The sequence below is a fragment of the Pomacea canaliculata genome, linkage group LG6 (assembly GCF_003073045.1).
Source record: "Pomacea canaliculata isolate SZHN2017 linkage group LG6, ASM307304v1, whole genome shotgun sequence".
Lineage (NCBI taxonomy): Eukaryota > Metazoa > Mollusca > Gastropoda > Architaenioglossa > Ampullariidae > Pomacea > Pomacea canaliculata.
The window spans coordinates 844890-860320 of record NC_037595.1 but is presented as its reverse complement, the minus strand read 5'-3'; the positions used below and the strand labels follow the sequence as shown (position 1 = coordinate 860320).

Here is a 15431-nt window from a genome sequence, read left to right as displayed (position 1 = left end):
TGTGTGAACTGACTGAAAGCGGAAGTCGTTGGCAGAGTGATGGCTGGTGGAAAAGATGGCCTCCAGGAACACGGCCTCAGCCAAGTTCAATAGCAACAGCGGCTGCAAGACCTCGGATTGCACATCCTTACACGGCAGACATGCAAACTAATGCAGGTGGTGCACAGTGCGGCCACAGAAACAAGTGAGCAGACAGATGGAATAAAGTATAAACTGGTCACAGGCTTGAGAGTGATCTCAGCTGCGCCAGTCCAAGTCTGTTAGTAGCATCAAAAACTATTAGACTGCAACACCAAGCATTATTCTATTACACAAACACTTAGACTACAACACCAAGCATTATTCTATTACACAAACACTTAGACCAGGGCACACAACTATCAGGGCGTGACAGCAAGAACTGTGAGAGTGTTACACCACACAACAGGGTGGGGAAGATCATTATCCTAGCGACTGTAGGACATCGGGTGACGAGGTTAATTTCCTACCACAGTCCTCAAGACCTTTTCACCAGCGACTCCATCATCGGTCCTGACTGTCCAGCGCACTGACCACGCGCACCACAGTGTCTCCCCCACCCAGGGTAGGTGTCAACACGATCACAGCACAGTGACAATACGTCACAGCTAGGATGGTGTGACTTGTACTATGGCGTCTACACGATCCTACATACGTCACAGCTCGGATGGTGTAGCCTATAGCCCTATACCATGGTGCAGTCAAACTAGACTGGGGCCGCTGTACCTGTGTGTAACCACGAACTTGTAGGCATGAGACTACAAAGCTTCCGGCTTAGTCACATTCATTGTTGCGGCTCGCCGAGACTAACAGCGGAGAAGTTGGCAAGACGCTAAGCGTTGGTCTCGGCAGACAGACAGCAGTCCACCTACACATGTCTAGTGTGGAGGCACCATGCACTATGTCCATGTCTAGGGTGGAGGCACTGTGGGCGCCGGACTGTGTGCTGACCACAGAGCCACGTCCGCCAGCCAGGGGCGGTGTGTGCAGCTCTGTGTGGAGATCAATAGGCGGGAGATCGCTGGGTGTGCCCCGTAACACGCTGGGGCATGCAGGCCAGGGGCACAGCCTGGTGGCGCAAGCAAGGGGTCCTTGTAGCACCAGGGTGTCGTGTGTGCACCACGAGTGTGGCGTCACTTGATGGCTACACGAAGCTGCGTGCAGCTCTCAGCCCTCACAGCCCTGTGACGTCATGTTTATACACGGTCTGTGACGTGATCTTCACACCAGCTTTGTGACGTGACGTGACGTGATGTCACACGGAACTGCGGTTCCCACTGAGGACACATTGTGGTGCTCCCCACATGACGGACCCACTGAGCAGCTGCAGCTCACTTCACCCTCTGGTGTGAACTCTGGTGAACTCCACTCACATTCACATGTCTTTAGTGTCCACTGAAACCTCTCGCAGTGTCTGAGACCCTGATGTTAGTGCCCACGTGGTTGTCTGCAGGTAGCACATGAGTAGTACACGTGTCACACCTGACACCGACACCGACCCTTTGAAGTCCTTGACGTCTAAGTGATTTGTCCTGGAGCGCTTATAAGTAGCAGGTAGCTGCACAGGTAGGTCAGGTGTGTCTTACACAGTGTTTACCTATGGAGCATGAGGTGGCCGTGTTTTTACCTGGCTTGGACCTAAGCAACAGGTGAGTTAGCGACAAGTCACCAACTGTTTCATATCACTCAGTGGAATGAAAGGTAGCTACACAGTCACGTGACCGCCACACGCAGACATACCAACTGTCACCGTTAATACACAGCATTAATTGTTGTTATTACATATTGAGGAGAGCACAACGGACATAGTACCACCCGTAGTCTGCACTCGTCTACACGAGACAGATAAAGTGAGCTGTATCTTTGTGTTTATTACTTTCTCTCACTCCATTGTTGCTTGTTAAAGACTTTATTTCTTCTTCCAACACGAGTAACAGTTCTTCGTGTCTTTGGAAACGGTCCAAACAATAAGTAACCGCTGAGCTGCACCAGCTGACTAACCGTTAATGTATGCCCAGGTAAATTCCACTCTGGTAAGCTTTCCTCCTCTTCACTTCATTCACTGGATTTGTCTTCCCCCAATTCTCTCCGCTCTCCTCCTTCCTCTGTGGTCCCCCATCTCTCACTCCCTCTCTCTCCCTCCCTCGCTCTCTCTCTCTCTCGCACTCTCCCATTGTGTCCCTAACGGCTCTGGTTTGATGGGGATCGCTTCTGTTAGGGTGATAGGCAGCCACACACACACACAGATGTACACACACACGCGCGCGCGCACACACACACACACACACACGCGCGTATGTACACATGTATTTTCATGCTGATAATGAAATGTCATCTTCTGTCATGAATTCTATTTTCCAGTACAGTTGGACTTTTAATTCATTGACTACTTTTTAACAAGTCTGACTGTCTTTTGTTTCGTACCTAACCTTTCTCCCTCTTCTTTCGTCGGACTGACACTGACAGCTGATTGAGATCAACACTGTCAGGGACTGACACTGACACTGACACTGAATGATACATAATTGATTGAGACTGACAGTGACTGACACAACTTCGATCTGTCCGCCTTCAGTGCATTGCTGATGCTTTGCTGCAGTGGCTGCCGTTGCTGTAAGACGCCGGCTCTCTGTCTGGACCCTCCATATTGATCTGCTCCCCCCAACCACTCCACCCACCCCACTCCACTCATCCCACCACAACTCTAACGGTTCACCTCCTCCTCCACTGAGCTTCTCAACCTCTCCTGCTGCCGGCAATGGAGGTTCCCCACACTGACCACTGAAGTCTCTGTCTGAAGGCTTCAACGCCCGGATGTTGCCTGACGCAGGAGCCTGAAGGCTTCAACACCCGGATGTTGCCTGACGCAGGACCCTGAAGGCTTCAACACCCGGATGAGGCCGAGGTGGCTGCTGGGTCAGTGATGTCCGCACAGCGGGATGTGCAGCTGGCCGAGGACTTCCTCAAGCACAGTATAGCGCAGTGTGTTACTAAACATGACTCACAGCTCGCTCTTCTGTGTCTGGAGCAAGGCGAAGACCCTCACATCCGTGAGTAACTCACAGACACTCACTCACTCACTCACTCACTCACTCACTCACTCACTCACACTCACACACTCACTCACTCACTCACTCACTCACTCACTCACTCACTCACCTTTGATTGTGTGGCTGCCATTTTGACAACAAATCTTTAACTTGTGTCGTCTGCGCTTTCATCTGTCAGTATTTCAAAGTTTGTGAACTTGACGACAATGAGGCCAGTACTCATCGTCACTTCCGGCACTTACATCACGTGTCACTGGCCACACGTACATTGGTAAACTCCCACTGACACTTACATACACTTAAATACACTTACCCTTACATAGACTTACACTTCGGGAGTTACACTTACACACACGTATGTGCTTATACTTAGGTACTTACACTTCAGTTTGTGTGGTGATGATGTCACGTGTCGCACTAGCAACATGGCGGCCTAAGGGTGGAGGGAACGTTGTCTGAGGAAGTCCAGGGTCAGTGGCGGTTGCCATGTGACAGTTCATGAAGTTGTTGTGCTGCATGTTTATAAACAATAACACCATGACGGAGTGGAGGCTGTTGTTATGTTGTAGGCTGTGTTAACACCGGCCGCACGCTTTTTCACCTGGTTGCCATGAGCGCCAACCCCATGACGGAGGTGAAGTTCGTGCCCCTGGTGTACGTGCTCTCCAACGCGGGTGTCGACCTTGACATCGCGGACTTCCATGACGTCACTGCCCTGCAGCTGTCCATCAGGTGAGACTAAACAACACCCAGCCCCCGTGTTTGTCTCAGGTGTGACGCCTCGCGTGTCCTGCTTGTCTTCAGTTCTGTCCCAGTCTCCTCCTGCTCGTCCCTCCCTTTCCCCGCTTCTACCTGTCCACCTCGCTGTCTCTCCATCCAAACTCTCGTCCGTCTCTCTGCGTCGCCTCCTGCTTTCTCGGAGCACGAGTAACCCTTCTCACGTAGTAACTACGTCACGTCTAACCCTTCTCACGTAGTAACTACGTCACGTCTAACCCTTCTCACGTAGTAACTACGTCACGACTAACCCCTCTCACGTGGTAACTACGTCACGTCTAGATCCTCTCACGTAGTAACTACGTCACGACTAACCCCTCTCACGTAGTAACTACGTCACGTCTAGCTCCTCTCACGTAGTAAATACGTCACGTCTAACCTCTCTCATTTGCACATTAACTACATATTATTCACCGTATGTGACATCACATTTACACGTTTATGTCAGTCTTGATGTGTGACGTATTTGTCGCGTTGTTACAGGTACGGCTTGCTGGAGGTCATGACGTCCTTGTTAAAGTGCGGGGCGGAGGTCAGGGGTCACGAAGAGAAACTGGCCGAACGTCACTGCCAACTTTTTGTCGCTGAGTTCGTCTCCGTCCTGAGGTCAGTGCCAACAGGAACTGAGTTGTCGCGCTTACGTCTTGTCAACTCCATCATCAAGGGAGATAATGCCCTAGCGGCTACTGTCCTGATGTTTGAGCTGTGACAGGGTACGTGCAGGGTCTGGTGTGCGCCCACAGCGACTGTCACAGCAACAGGTTTCTGACAAGTATGCAATATGCAATATGCTGTATGCAGTATGCCTGTCAACATACCGTCTTACAGGAACTGTCCTGTGACGTCAGGGGTCACTTTGTGTCGCTGTGGTAAACAAAATGTCGTGTAAACAAAAGATTGTTGTGAGCAGGTTGCTTTGTACAAAGACTGTCTTGCCGACTAATGTGTAAACTTTTCTGTTTCATCTTCTTCCAAGTTTCTTGATGACCTGTGTCTCAACTATTATTTTCTGCTGTTTGTTTCTTTTGTAGCAAATTTTCCTCTCATGTCTTTCTATAGGAATTTTTTCATTCGGTCTTGTTTTCGGTCAAACATTTTCGTGCCTTCACCTTTGCTCCATTTTATTTTTAACTTAATGAATCATATTTTATTTAATTTTTTCCGTGAAGTTTTTTTGGCGTCTTATTTTATTCAGTTTTTGGTCGGTACCTCCCTCGTCTTCTTTTCCTCCATCGCAGCCTCGCTCTCACTTTGATGTTTTGTGTTATCACCTTTGTTGTCTTCATGACAAGCGTGTCGCCCATCTGTGCCTTCTGCTCGCAGAAAACTGTCTCCCGGCTACTGGCACCTGGTCCAGCAGAACAAAACCTTTGCCGTCAACGTGTTGGTCAAGTCGTGGTGTCGCATCAACGTGTCGCGCCAGGGCCAGTCACTCATCGAGTTCGCCAGGCAGACGCCGGACGTGGACCCCAAGCTGCTCAAGCACCTGGTGGACAACGAGGCGTCCATCGAGGTCGCCCACGCCGTCATGGCGGGCGATGGTCAGCGCGTGCAGTTCCTGCTGTGCAACCAGGCGGTGGACCTCCACACTAGCGACCTCTCCCACAAAGAGAACTTCTTCCAGCCCTTCCATCCCCTGACCCTGTACGGTGCTGCCCTCAAGTATGGCCACAAGCACCTGCTGCCCCTGCTGAGGAAAGACGCCATCTACAGGCCAAGCAAGGCCGACGACACGATGAAGGCGAGCAGCGATGACCGACAACGACATCAGTCACACGACAGCGGCTTCTCCACGTCCGCAGTCTGCGTTGTCTTGTAGGGGGCGCTGCTGCCAGCCAAACTGCGCTGTGACGTGTCGTGAAATAACCTTAGTGGTTACGTCACGTGGTGGTGCTGACCACTAGGCTGGCTGTGGTGATGACGTAACGACTGAAGGTTAGGTGCCCTGACCCTAACCGTCATCATGTTTATCTCAGGCAAAATGCCGCGGACTTTCGGCGCGTGCGTGCTTGCGTGCGAGTGAGCGCACGTGTGTGTGTGTGTATTTGTGAGCCTCTGTGTGAGTGTTGTGCACGTGTTTGCGGGTATCTGTGTGTGTGTGTCACCTGTTCATGTAATCTCGTGCTGCGTGTGTGTCGTGCACGTGCGTGCAACAGAAAGATTTGTTTTCGGTCGCGTGACGCTCGTTCTGTTGTCTGAACACAGAGGGCGCTACCCAACCTGACCTGTTTGTGCTGTCATGTGACAGACGCTCGAGTCACGTGCTGACACTCACTCTTATGTCACACGCAGTCATGTCACGTGCTGCGACAAGCGAAGGACAGCAGGCTGAGTTGTAAAGTGGTTTTATTATCAAAGTTTCAGATTGTGAGAAAACAACGACTACTTGAAACAAAAATAAACCCTGGTGGTTCGAAGCTTGGGATGGTGCGGTTGTCCATGTCAATAATTAACGTCGTGACGTTTGTGCTGCTGGCAGTAACAGCGACTACGTCAGTGACGTTACACTCACGTAATGACTTGATGGAGCGAAGAGTGAAAGCAACTAATACTTGTAATGAGATAGTCATACTTAAATACATGTACACTAGACGAGACAAGCTTTAAATAAAGTCACGCAAAATATTTTCAAAACAGCGTATTATGCAGTGCACGCGCATACACACACACTCACACACACATTCACACACACTGGTAAATGTAAAGGTGTGGTAGAGGTGGTTGTGCGAATGTAGTCAGTGACTCAGCGCCAGGTATCACGAAGACAGAAGCCAAGAAGAATGACAGAAGGTGTGACAGTGACGATGGCAGTGCCAAGAAGACTAGTTGTCCATGTCCTATGACAGTTAGACTCGTGTCCCTGCTGCAGGCTGACCAATCGTACGCCTGGTGGTCATCTTCAAACTGACGGTAAAACGGTCGAGTGAACTTTCCTGACTGTGCATCGTGCGGCACCTCTACAACGAAATATTTAAACGATTCAAAAAGGAGTGAAGGACAAATAAATGCTACCTTTGTTGTTTTTTTGTTGTTTTTTTTTTTTGTTTTGTTTTGTTTTTTGTTTTTTTTTTTTACTTCGATACTTAACTTGGGAGAATGAACGAGAGAAAGCAGGGTCTACAATTTGAGGTGAAAAAGACAGAGAGAAATGACGAGCTGAGATAAAATGCGAGGAAAGTACGGCTCCAGACAGAGGGGGTCATGGAGGTAAACTAGTCACCAGAAGAAAGTCCACCTGTCGGGGGACCAGCAAGTCACAGCAGCTTGAATGCTGCTCCCATCTACTGCCCCACCATGACCTCATCATCTGATGGTGTCGCCTGCCATGCAGCTTGAGGAGACTGAGGTCACGTGGACAAGCACAGATAGGTAGAGGTCATCCCCTAACCCTTTCAAGTCGTTAGGGGTCAGGTGTTAGAGACCTCACTTTTGTGAAGGCCAGCTTTACAGGAGGGCAGTGTCCATCTCCTTCCTCTCCCCCCCCCCTCGCTGCCTTCCTTTCCCCAACCCAACAACGATCGCGAGCTCTTTGGGCAAGTTCCGGTGAAGGGGACAGCGAACAATCAACAAAGCTGAGAGAAAGAACTGAAAGTGGTAGGTGAAATGTCCGCACACTATTATACCACTAGGGTAAGGTATCAAATCACACCCGTGAGGTAGAACTATGGCGGTGTGATATTTCTGGGACTGGCAGAGGTCCGATGGCCAGGGGCTGGTGAGACCACAACAGACGAAAGCCACAGGCGGAGGTCACCAGACACCAGGAGAATGTGAGCTCGTACCTCGTCCTTCACGGCACCAGGAAGGGGGTCACACCCGAGGTGGACAAAGGAAAAGCTGGAGGGCAAACGTGGAGTGGAGGGTCGCTCCATGAAGAACCTGCTCACCATCGCTCGAGACCTCAGTGGCGAGTGTCGTCAACGGCTGCGTCTATCAGGTCCTCTGACGACCGACACCAGCGAGCGAGTCAATGTGGTGATAGCGACAACCAAAGGAATGAATGATGCTCATTATGCGTGACGCACAGGCAGACAAACGTCTGGTGAATGTCGCAAACAAAAAGCCTCTAGGCCCAGTCTAGGGGGAACCTGGAAGTAAAACTGAAACAAGTCGTCTTGGGTGGAAGCGAGTTTTAAGAACACAAACAGAAACTTGATTGGCTCCAAACACAGTTGAACAGAGGTCAGTGGGTTTTCCATTTTGAACTATGGTTTAATTTCCATTGCACAATTAGCATTTAATTTTAATTTGAATAACCTTTGGCATATTCTCCGTTTTGCTGATAGCTCAGTGGTTTTGCTACAAGCGTCGTGGCCTACCGCAGATATGTAAAGGTTAAAGGTGAACACGTGAGAATAGACGGCAAGCTGCTGCATTGTGGGGAACGAGGAGGACTGCATGGACTCAGGGTGTTTCACCTCGTTCACCGCCTCCAGCGCTTTGTGAACTGACATTTCTGGCTCTCATGTGCACGTGCGGCGTAGAGTTCCACCGAGAAAACTTGTTTTCTGTAAAATAGCAGGAAACACAAGCAGCACGTGACTGACTCTGGCCATCAGCCACCAATCACGTTGTCTGACGTTCGGTTTGACCCGGGAACGTGAGCACTAGCACACAATGCTGGCCTCGGTGACATCACTACCGATCACAACCCGGGGTGCACCCGGGTTCTTCACCTTTAACCCAGCAGCCAGACATTTCATGATCATGCAGAGCTTAACCTCTCACAACTTCCAAGTAGTTCGGTGGAAATCAAAGGTGTCACGTGACAACGTAACACGTCAACACATTACAAACACGAATGTGTACTAAGAAAACAATCCAGGTGCAAAGATGCGATGTCAATAAACGTGCAAAGTTGCTAATAAACATACAAAAGGTGCTAATAAACATACAAAGTTGCTAATAAACATACAAAGGTGCTAATAAACATACAAAAGGTGCTAATAAACATACAAAGGTGCTAATAAACATACAAAGGTGCTAATAAACATCTACATATAAAATGTCGTGACACACGTCTTCCTGCTGTAAGTCAGCTGCGGACTACTTCCAGTCGATGAACCTAAGAGTTCAATGAATACTGGTAGTTTACTGAACACTGAACGTTGAGATCAGTGAACATTACTCATGACAAACTAATAACACAAAGTCCACGGCAGCATCAACGTCCCTGTTGTCAGACGCGTCATTTGCAGCCTTGACCTTCACAGTTTTGGCGCGCGTGAGCAGCCTTATACCCTGAGGTCACGCCCCCGGTGAGCTGAGGTCACGCCCCCGGTGAACTGAGGTCACGCCCCCAGTGAGCTGAGGTCACGCCCCAGTGAACTGAGGTGACACTGGACCAGTCACAGCACTGCACAGCAGCCTCTACATGCGGATACCATGGTCCCCCAGAATCAAAGACAAGAATAAAAGACAGGAGAGGGCGTGTTTCTCTTGAGCGGTTTGTGAGTTGAAGTCGTTAAGTGCACACGAGTCCAGACCTGGCGGGTACCTGTGTATACACCTGGCTGTGTATTGCTAGAGAAATGACGTGTGCATGAGTATAGTAGATAGAGTGTGCATGTGTAAAGAACACGGGCACAAACCATCTGGTGTACACGTATATCATGGATGTGTGTAGTCTAGGGTGTGTACTGTATACAAGGTGTACAGCCTACGTGAGCACAAGCTGTACAGCGTGTATACAACCATCTCGTGTACATGTTATGCAGGTGGAAATATAATTTACTTTTCCTTAAACTATTCACAGAAGATGTAAAAATGTAATTTACTCAGCGCGAAATAATTCACAGAAGGGGAGTCAGTATTTTTCGACGGTAGACCACAATCTCACATGCAGATATTTTCACCGAATATCATGGTGTCACAAGTATTCTCACGGGTAGAATTGTCACCGATAAACCATAGTGTCAGAAGTGAATACTTAACAAGATGCTAGGACATCCGTGTGCTTGTGTTGAATTCACTGTTGTCCGGGTAGAACTTGCAGTCTTCTGGCGGTGTGTCGAAGTCTCCCACACACGTTGCCCATCTCCCGTCGTTTTCTATCTACACACAAGAAATGGATGAAAAGTCCGGAATGAGAAGAAACAGATGTTTAGAAAAAACAAGTCTACAATCAGCAGAAATAAATCCACACTCGGGTGGGAAGTGAACCGCTTTGCCTTCAAACACCGTTGGGTCCTGTGAGGAAAGAGATTTTCCGCCGGATACGGATGTAGCAGGGATGGCCGTCTGCCACTGGAGGCTGCTGGGAGGACAGTTGGATTCCGGCATCACGTGACATAGTGTGCCACACGTGTGGGAGGTAGGAGGGTCTGGCAAGTCTCCCTGACATCATCAAGTCCACCTTCTTCCCCTCGCGACTGACGTTGTCTGTGGTCAGTCCTCGTGAGGAAACACCGGAAGTTGCTTGACGATGACCTTCACTGACCTGTACATCAACCAGACGTGACCTCCACTTGACCTCTGTTCATGGCCATCAACTACTTACTTGGTGTTTCTATAAATAGTTTATGATGTGAGAGTTCAGCTCAATAAATCCTACCTCAGACTCGTGGAATATTTATGTAACAGGACAAACTACACACGGCACCAACCCTCCCATCAGCCGTTACAAAAATTGAGCATTAGATCATCCCTGAGCAGGTTAAGCTCTCGTCTGCTTCCTAGCCTTATAGTCGTATCTTCCGCTTTTCTCCACAATGTCAGCGGTTCTCTTTAAAACAAATTGCAAAAGGACGTGCGCTGTAGTCCACTGTAGTCCCCTTGTTAGTTTGATGTTTTCTGATCTGCTTTTATTGGAGAATGATTGATTGTATCAGTGACACTTATTTACTTATTTGTTTTCCTTGGAGAATGATTGATTGTATCAGTGACACTGTATTTACTTATTTGTTTTCCTTGGAGAATGATTGATTGTATCAGTGACGACTACAGACGGAGGTGATATTTGTCACCCACTGAATTACTGGTTACAGAACTTTGCGAGATTCTGTGAAGGGGACAACTCCTTCTTTGGCGCCTGTCAGAAATCCTCCCATTTGTCAAAACTGACACTGTCAATGTGACACTGTCAATGTGACACTGTCAGCGTGACACCACCAAGGCGATAAAAGTCAGTCAGGGCTAAATGTCAGGTGTTAATGGCACGATCTCAGGAACTGTCTGGGATGCTATCATCACATCACCATCCTCACTCAGCTGTCAGAGGAGAACAGGAGCGAACGGTTATCTCCCATGACAACAGTTATCGCCCTTTTTACAGATCTGTTGGTCGATTGTGGAGAGTAGAAACTGTGGAGACGATGACAACAATCTCTCAGACGAGGTCCAGCAGTCGCAATGGTGTGTGTGTGTTTGTGTGTCTGTTGATGTGTGTGTGATGTAGCATACCCTGTGTAATGCCTTCAACTCCTGGTGTAAGCTGCTACAAGCCCTGGAGGTAGAGGGAATCGCCAAGCAGAAAAACCGGTCAAAGGTCGTTTCCGGAAGCAGGAGGGTCTCCACATGATGCGTCTTCGTTATCATCGGGTGGCAGCGACCGGCCCTCTGAAGACAGAAATGCTTCGTGTTGCAGCGCGTGACACTCCGAGATCTCAGTGACTTCCAATCACGTGGTGCACACGTTGTTAGCTACGTTGTCCCCACGTGACATGGTGTTAACATTGTTACCACCCGCCGTCTCCACGTTGTTAGCAGTTGTCGTCGCCACGTCGTCGCCACGTTTGTGTAGAAGACATTTCACGTCACGTGCGCTGAGATGCTGGCGGAGCGACCTCTGTGTACGGACCAACACTGTTGTCTGAAGTTTATATTCGTTGTACGTGACTGCAGCCTTCCAGCGTTCTATACCTGCATCCGTATCGTCAGTATCTTACCTGTCGTCCCCTTTTATCCACTTGCGAAACCGACCACCGACTCTACTTCGTGGATGTTGATAACATTGCAGACACAGTTGTCGAGGTGGTCACAGCGTCGTTGGAAGTGTCTCCGGTACGAATGGCGGCGTGCTCTACATCGTCTGACAGTTCCAGTGAGGCTGGCACCGGACACCCCAGACTCACAGAGTCTAGTAGCGATACTCCAGTCTCACAGAGTTTGGTAGCCGACATCCACGAGGCGACACGCTTGTCCTTCGTGCTGACGACAGGAGGTCAGGTGACGGCGCGTGACGCACGTGACTGTGTGGGAGGACGCTGCGTGAGGTGTGGCCAGAGCCTCAGATCTCCGCTATGATGGCGCTGCCATCCTCAAAGTTCTCCTTCATGTGGTACGACGCCCGCTTCTCGTGAGTCCGGTAGTTAGGGTCCGGCAGGCGGGGCAGGGGGATCTGCAGCTGCTGGTCGTCGATGTCCATGTCATCCGGCAGCTGCAGGGCCGGCAGTTTGTCATCTAGCCCCGCCCCCGCCCCCGCCACGCACACGCCACCCGCCCCCTCGCCGCTGCCGCACGCGCCGTTGCCGCTGTCGATGAAGCTGGTGTGCATGACGCACTGCTGCACGCTGCGGTGAGAGGTGAAGGACTCCTTCGATGACCCTTGCCTGTAGCCCGAGGTCAGAGGTTGATCTTGTGACGTGGACTTCTTGACCCGCTTGGAGCGGTAGCAGAAGATGACCAGCGCCACCAGCGTCACGACGGCCAGGCTGGGGATGGCGATGAGCGCCGTCATGATGAGGATCTCCCGCGCACCTGTCGGCACACAGGTGAGTGTTAGGTGAACAGGTAAATACTGTTGACACTGCATGGAGTCACAGACAGGTGAACAGGTAAATACTGTTGACACTGCATGGAGTCACAGACAGGTGAACAGGTAAATACTGTTGACACTGCATGAGGTCACAGACAGGTGAACAGGTATACTGTAACACTAAACGACACTACCTGCAGATTACACAAGCACGGGGAGCTACACACTGTAACCCTTGTAACACTGTAACACTGTAACCCCTGACATAGAGACAACCTATCATATAAACATGTCTACAGAATATAAACATGTAGAGGTTGGTGACGACCTGGTCGTACGTGACCCCGTGTTGTGTACAAAAATATCTACTATTCTTTTCCTCATTAATAAACACGCTAACAACGTCATTCCACATGCACAGAGACTGAGACAGAGAGAGACAGACACATCGTGATGCTTTCCTTTGCATTTCTTTTCGTTTTTAGCTTTTGAGATTAGTCAGAAGGGCGCATCTTGCTTCCATAGTTTGCATGTTGTTGCAGAGCTTGCACTTTGACCTCACACACAAGCACTCGTTGTTTGTGGTGCCCCTCCCTTGACATACACACACACACGCACGCTCAAGCACAAACACACACATACACACGCACGCAGAAACACTCACACAGACAAACACACACACACGCCTGCGCCTGGCACTGCCCCTGACCTACATCTGTCCGTCACTTACATTTGCGCTCGTCGCTGTCGTCGTGGTCGCCGCAGTTGGAGATGCTGTTGCAGCGCAGCGCGTGGCTGATGCAGTACTGAGGCAGCTTGTCGCACAGCACCCCCTCCACACAGTACACCCCGCCCGCACACTGAAACTCTGGACACGTGCCTGTAGACAGAGCAACCTGTACACTGACCTGTACACACTTACACCACCTGTACACACTTACACCACCTGTACACAGGTGAGCATAGCTACACTTATACGTACTTATGTACATGTAATTATTATCCCTTCACGGCTACACTTACAGGTATAGTGTACTCTATGGTGTGCTCTCACTTCACCTACACGTATAATATACTCTACACCTACACGTATACATGTAACGTTCTCTACACCTACACGTATATTGTACTCTACACTTACACGTATAATATACTCTACACCTACACGTATACATGTAACGTTCTCTACACCTACACGTATATTGTACTCTACACTTACACGTATAATATACTCTACACCTACACGTATACATGTAACGTTCTCTACACCTACACGTATATTGTACTCTACACTTACACGTATAATATACTCTACACCTACACGTATACATGTAACGTACTCTACACCTACACATATATTGTACTCTACACCTACACGTATATTGTACTCTCGAGACTACACTTGCATGCATATTGTACTCCCGTGACTACACGTACACGTATAATGTACTCTACACCTACACGTATACATGTAACGTTCTCTACACCTACACGTATATTGTACTCCCGTGACTACACGTACACGCATAATGTACTCAGCTCACACGTGCAAACTTGAACTGGAGGCATTTGCATGACTGAGAGGAGAAAAATCGCCTTACAGGGGAGTTAATAGAGGGAAGGCTATTGCAGCCTACTTGTATTTGATTACTTCCCTTTAACTGTCCCTTGTGGACAATAATGTGATGGCGTTGGTAATACGGTCATAGCAACACAGCATTGTTGTTATCTTATCTGTACACTAGATAATGTTGTCGATAACCTGGACTGTGAACAGTCACAGAATAAACAGGATGTTGTCCTGACAGCCGTGCTGCCACCAGACTTACATTACTAAAGTCAGTTACCGATTTCCTGGGAATGATTGGGTGAAGATGATGTTACACATTATTACAAACAGTTTTGGGGAGGCTACGGAAATGGGCCTGAAATCTTCTCGATGCGCATGCGCTACAATCAGGCGTACTTTGCACGCGCATGTCTTTTGTGTTACATCCGGGAAGCAAACTGAACCAATCAGAAGGCGCTGAGCAATTGTGTGCTGATGCTTCTCGCAGCCATTAAAGCGGAGATGGCATGGTGCTAATACAACAAGAGCCTGTCACATTTCGCTACACGTGTATAAACTCTTGTTGTTGTAAACACGTTGACAGGTCGCCAGGTCACCATGGTGCTGGTAGACAGCCAACACAATGTCTACACAACCACGCCACACGCGACTGTCGCCCACGTGACCAGTGTCTCTCCATCAAACTGTCTTCTTGTCCTTTGTTGATTGTTTTTCACAACAAGACAGACGGGCTCTCAGTCTCGCGGCTGACGTCACTGTCTTGTGCCATGCCTCAGGTGGTGAGACTGGAAAGAGGGAAAAAAATCGAAGAACGCCACGACACTAAAAAAATAGGTGAGGTCCCTCGCCCCCAAATGGCTTTCTCTTGATCTTTTGACAACAGAAGGACGGCGACACAGTGCAGCCTGGGGCAACGCCATCAAGATGGCGGCCTGTGACCTCTCACCTCGTTCTAGCAGCTGGAAGGCTGTCCATATCAACCGGAACCCGGTACTTCGCTCTTCATTCTCCGAGCCAGTGATGAACCTGAACAAACATGTCACACCAGCATGTGATTGTGTGTCAGTGCTCAGTACTAGTGTCAGTGTCAGGTGTGTGAGCCTAGAGTGAGTTCGTGAGCTCACACACACACACGCTCACACACACACGCTCACACACACACACACACGCTTACACACACACACACGCTCACATACACACGCTCACACACACACACACGCTCACACACACACGCTCTCACACACACGCTCTCACACACACGCTCACTCACACACACAGATTACAGATATACCGATACCTACGTAGACACAGGCAGACAGAT

General features: G+C 49.4%; 2 protein-coding genes across 6 annotated transcripts in view; one reads left to right on the top strand and one right to left on the bottom strand.

Moving 5' to 3' along the window:
* The first annotated feature begins 1543 nt into the window (after positions 1–1543).
* On the top strand, positions 1544–6018 carry LOC112565659. Of its 4 annotated transcripts, none has more exons than XM_025241270.1 (5): positions 1544–1667; positions 2618–3068; positions 3638–3800; positions 4329–4451; positions 5169–6018. In XM_025241270.1, exons 2-5 carry the CDS (start codon positions 2942–2944, stop codon positions 5662–5664), a joined length of 909 nt encoding a protein of 302 aa, XP_025097055.1. In that variant the 5' UTR covers positions 1544–1667; positions 2618–2941; the 3' UTR covers positions 5665–6018. The 4 variants fall into 4 exon arrangements, with proteins under 4 accessions (XP_025097055.1, XP_025097057.1, XP_025097056.1 ...); XM_025241272.1 differs by having other exon boundaries at positions 1561–1667; positions 2819–3068; XM_025241271.1 differs by lacking the exon at positions 1544–1667 and adding an exon at positions 1723–1868.
* An 840-nt stretch (positions 6019–6858) lies between these two features.
* LOC112565657 (tolloid-like protein 1) overlaps positions 6859–15431 on the bottom strand; it is a 34364-nt gene continuing 25791 nt past the window's right edge. For both annotated transcript variants that reach the window (XM_025241268.1, XM_025241269.1), the window contains exons 7-9: positions 15057–15136; positions 13271–13420; positions 6859–12542 (exon numbers count right to left, since the gene is read on the bottom strand). In XM_025241268.1, coding sequence (XP_025097053.1) covers positions 12073–12542; positions 13271–13420; positions 15057–15136 — 700 coding nt within the window. In that variant the 3' untranslated portion in view covers positions 6859–12072. The remainder of the gene's footprint in view (positions 12543–13270; positions 13421–15056; positions 15137–15431) is intronic.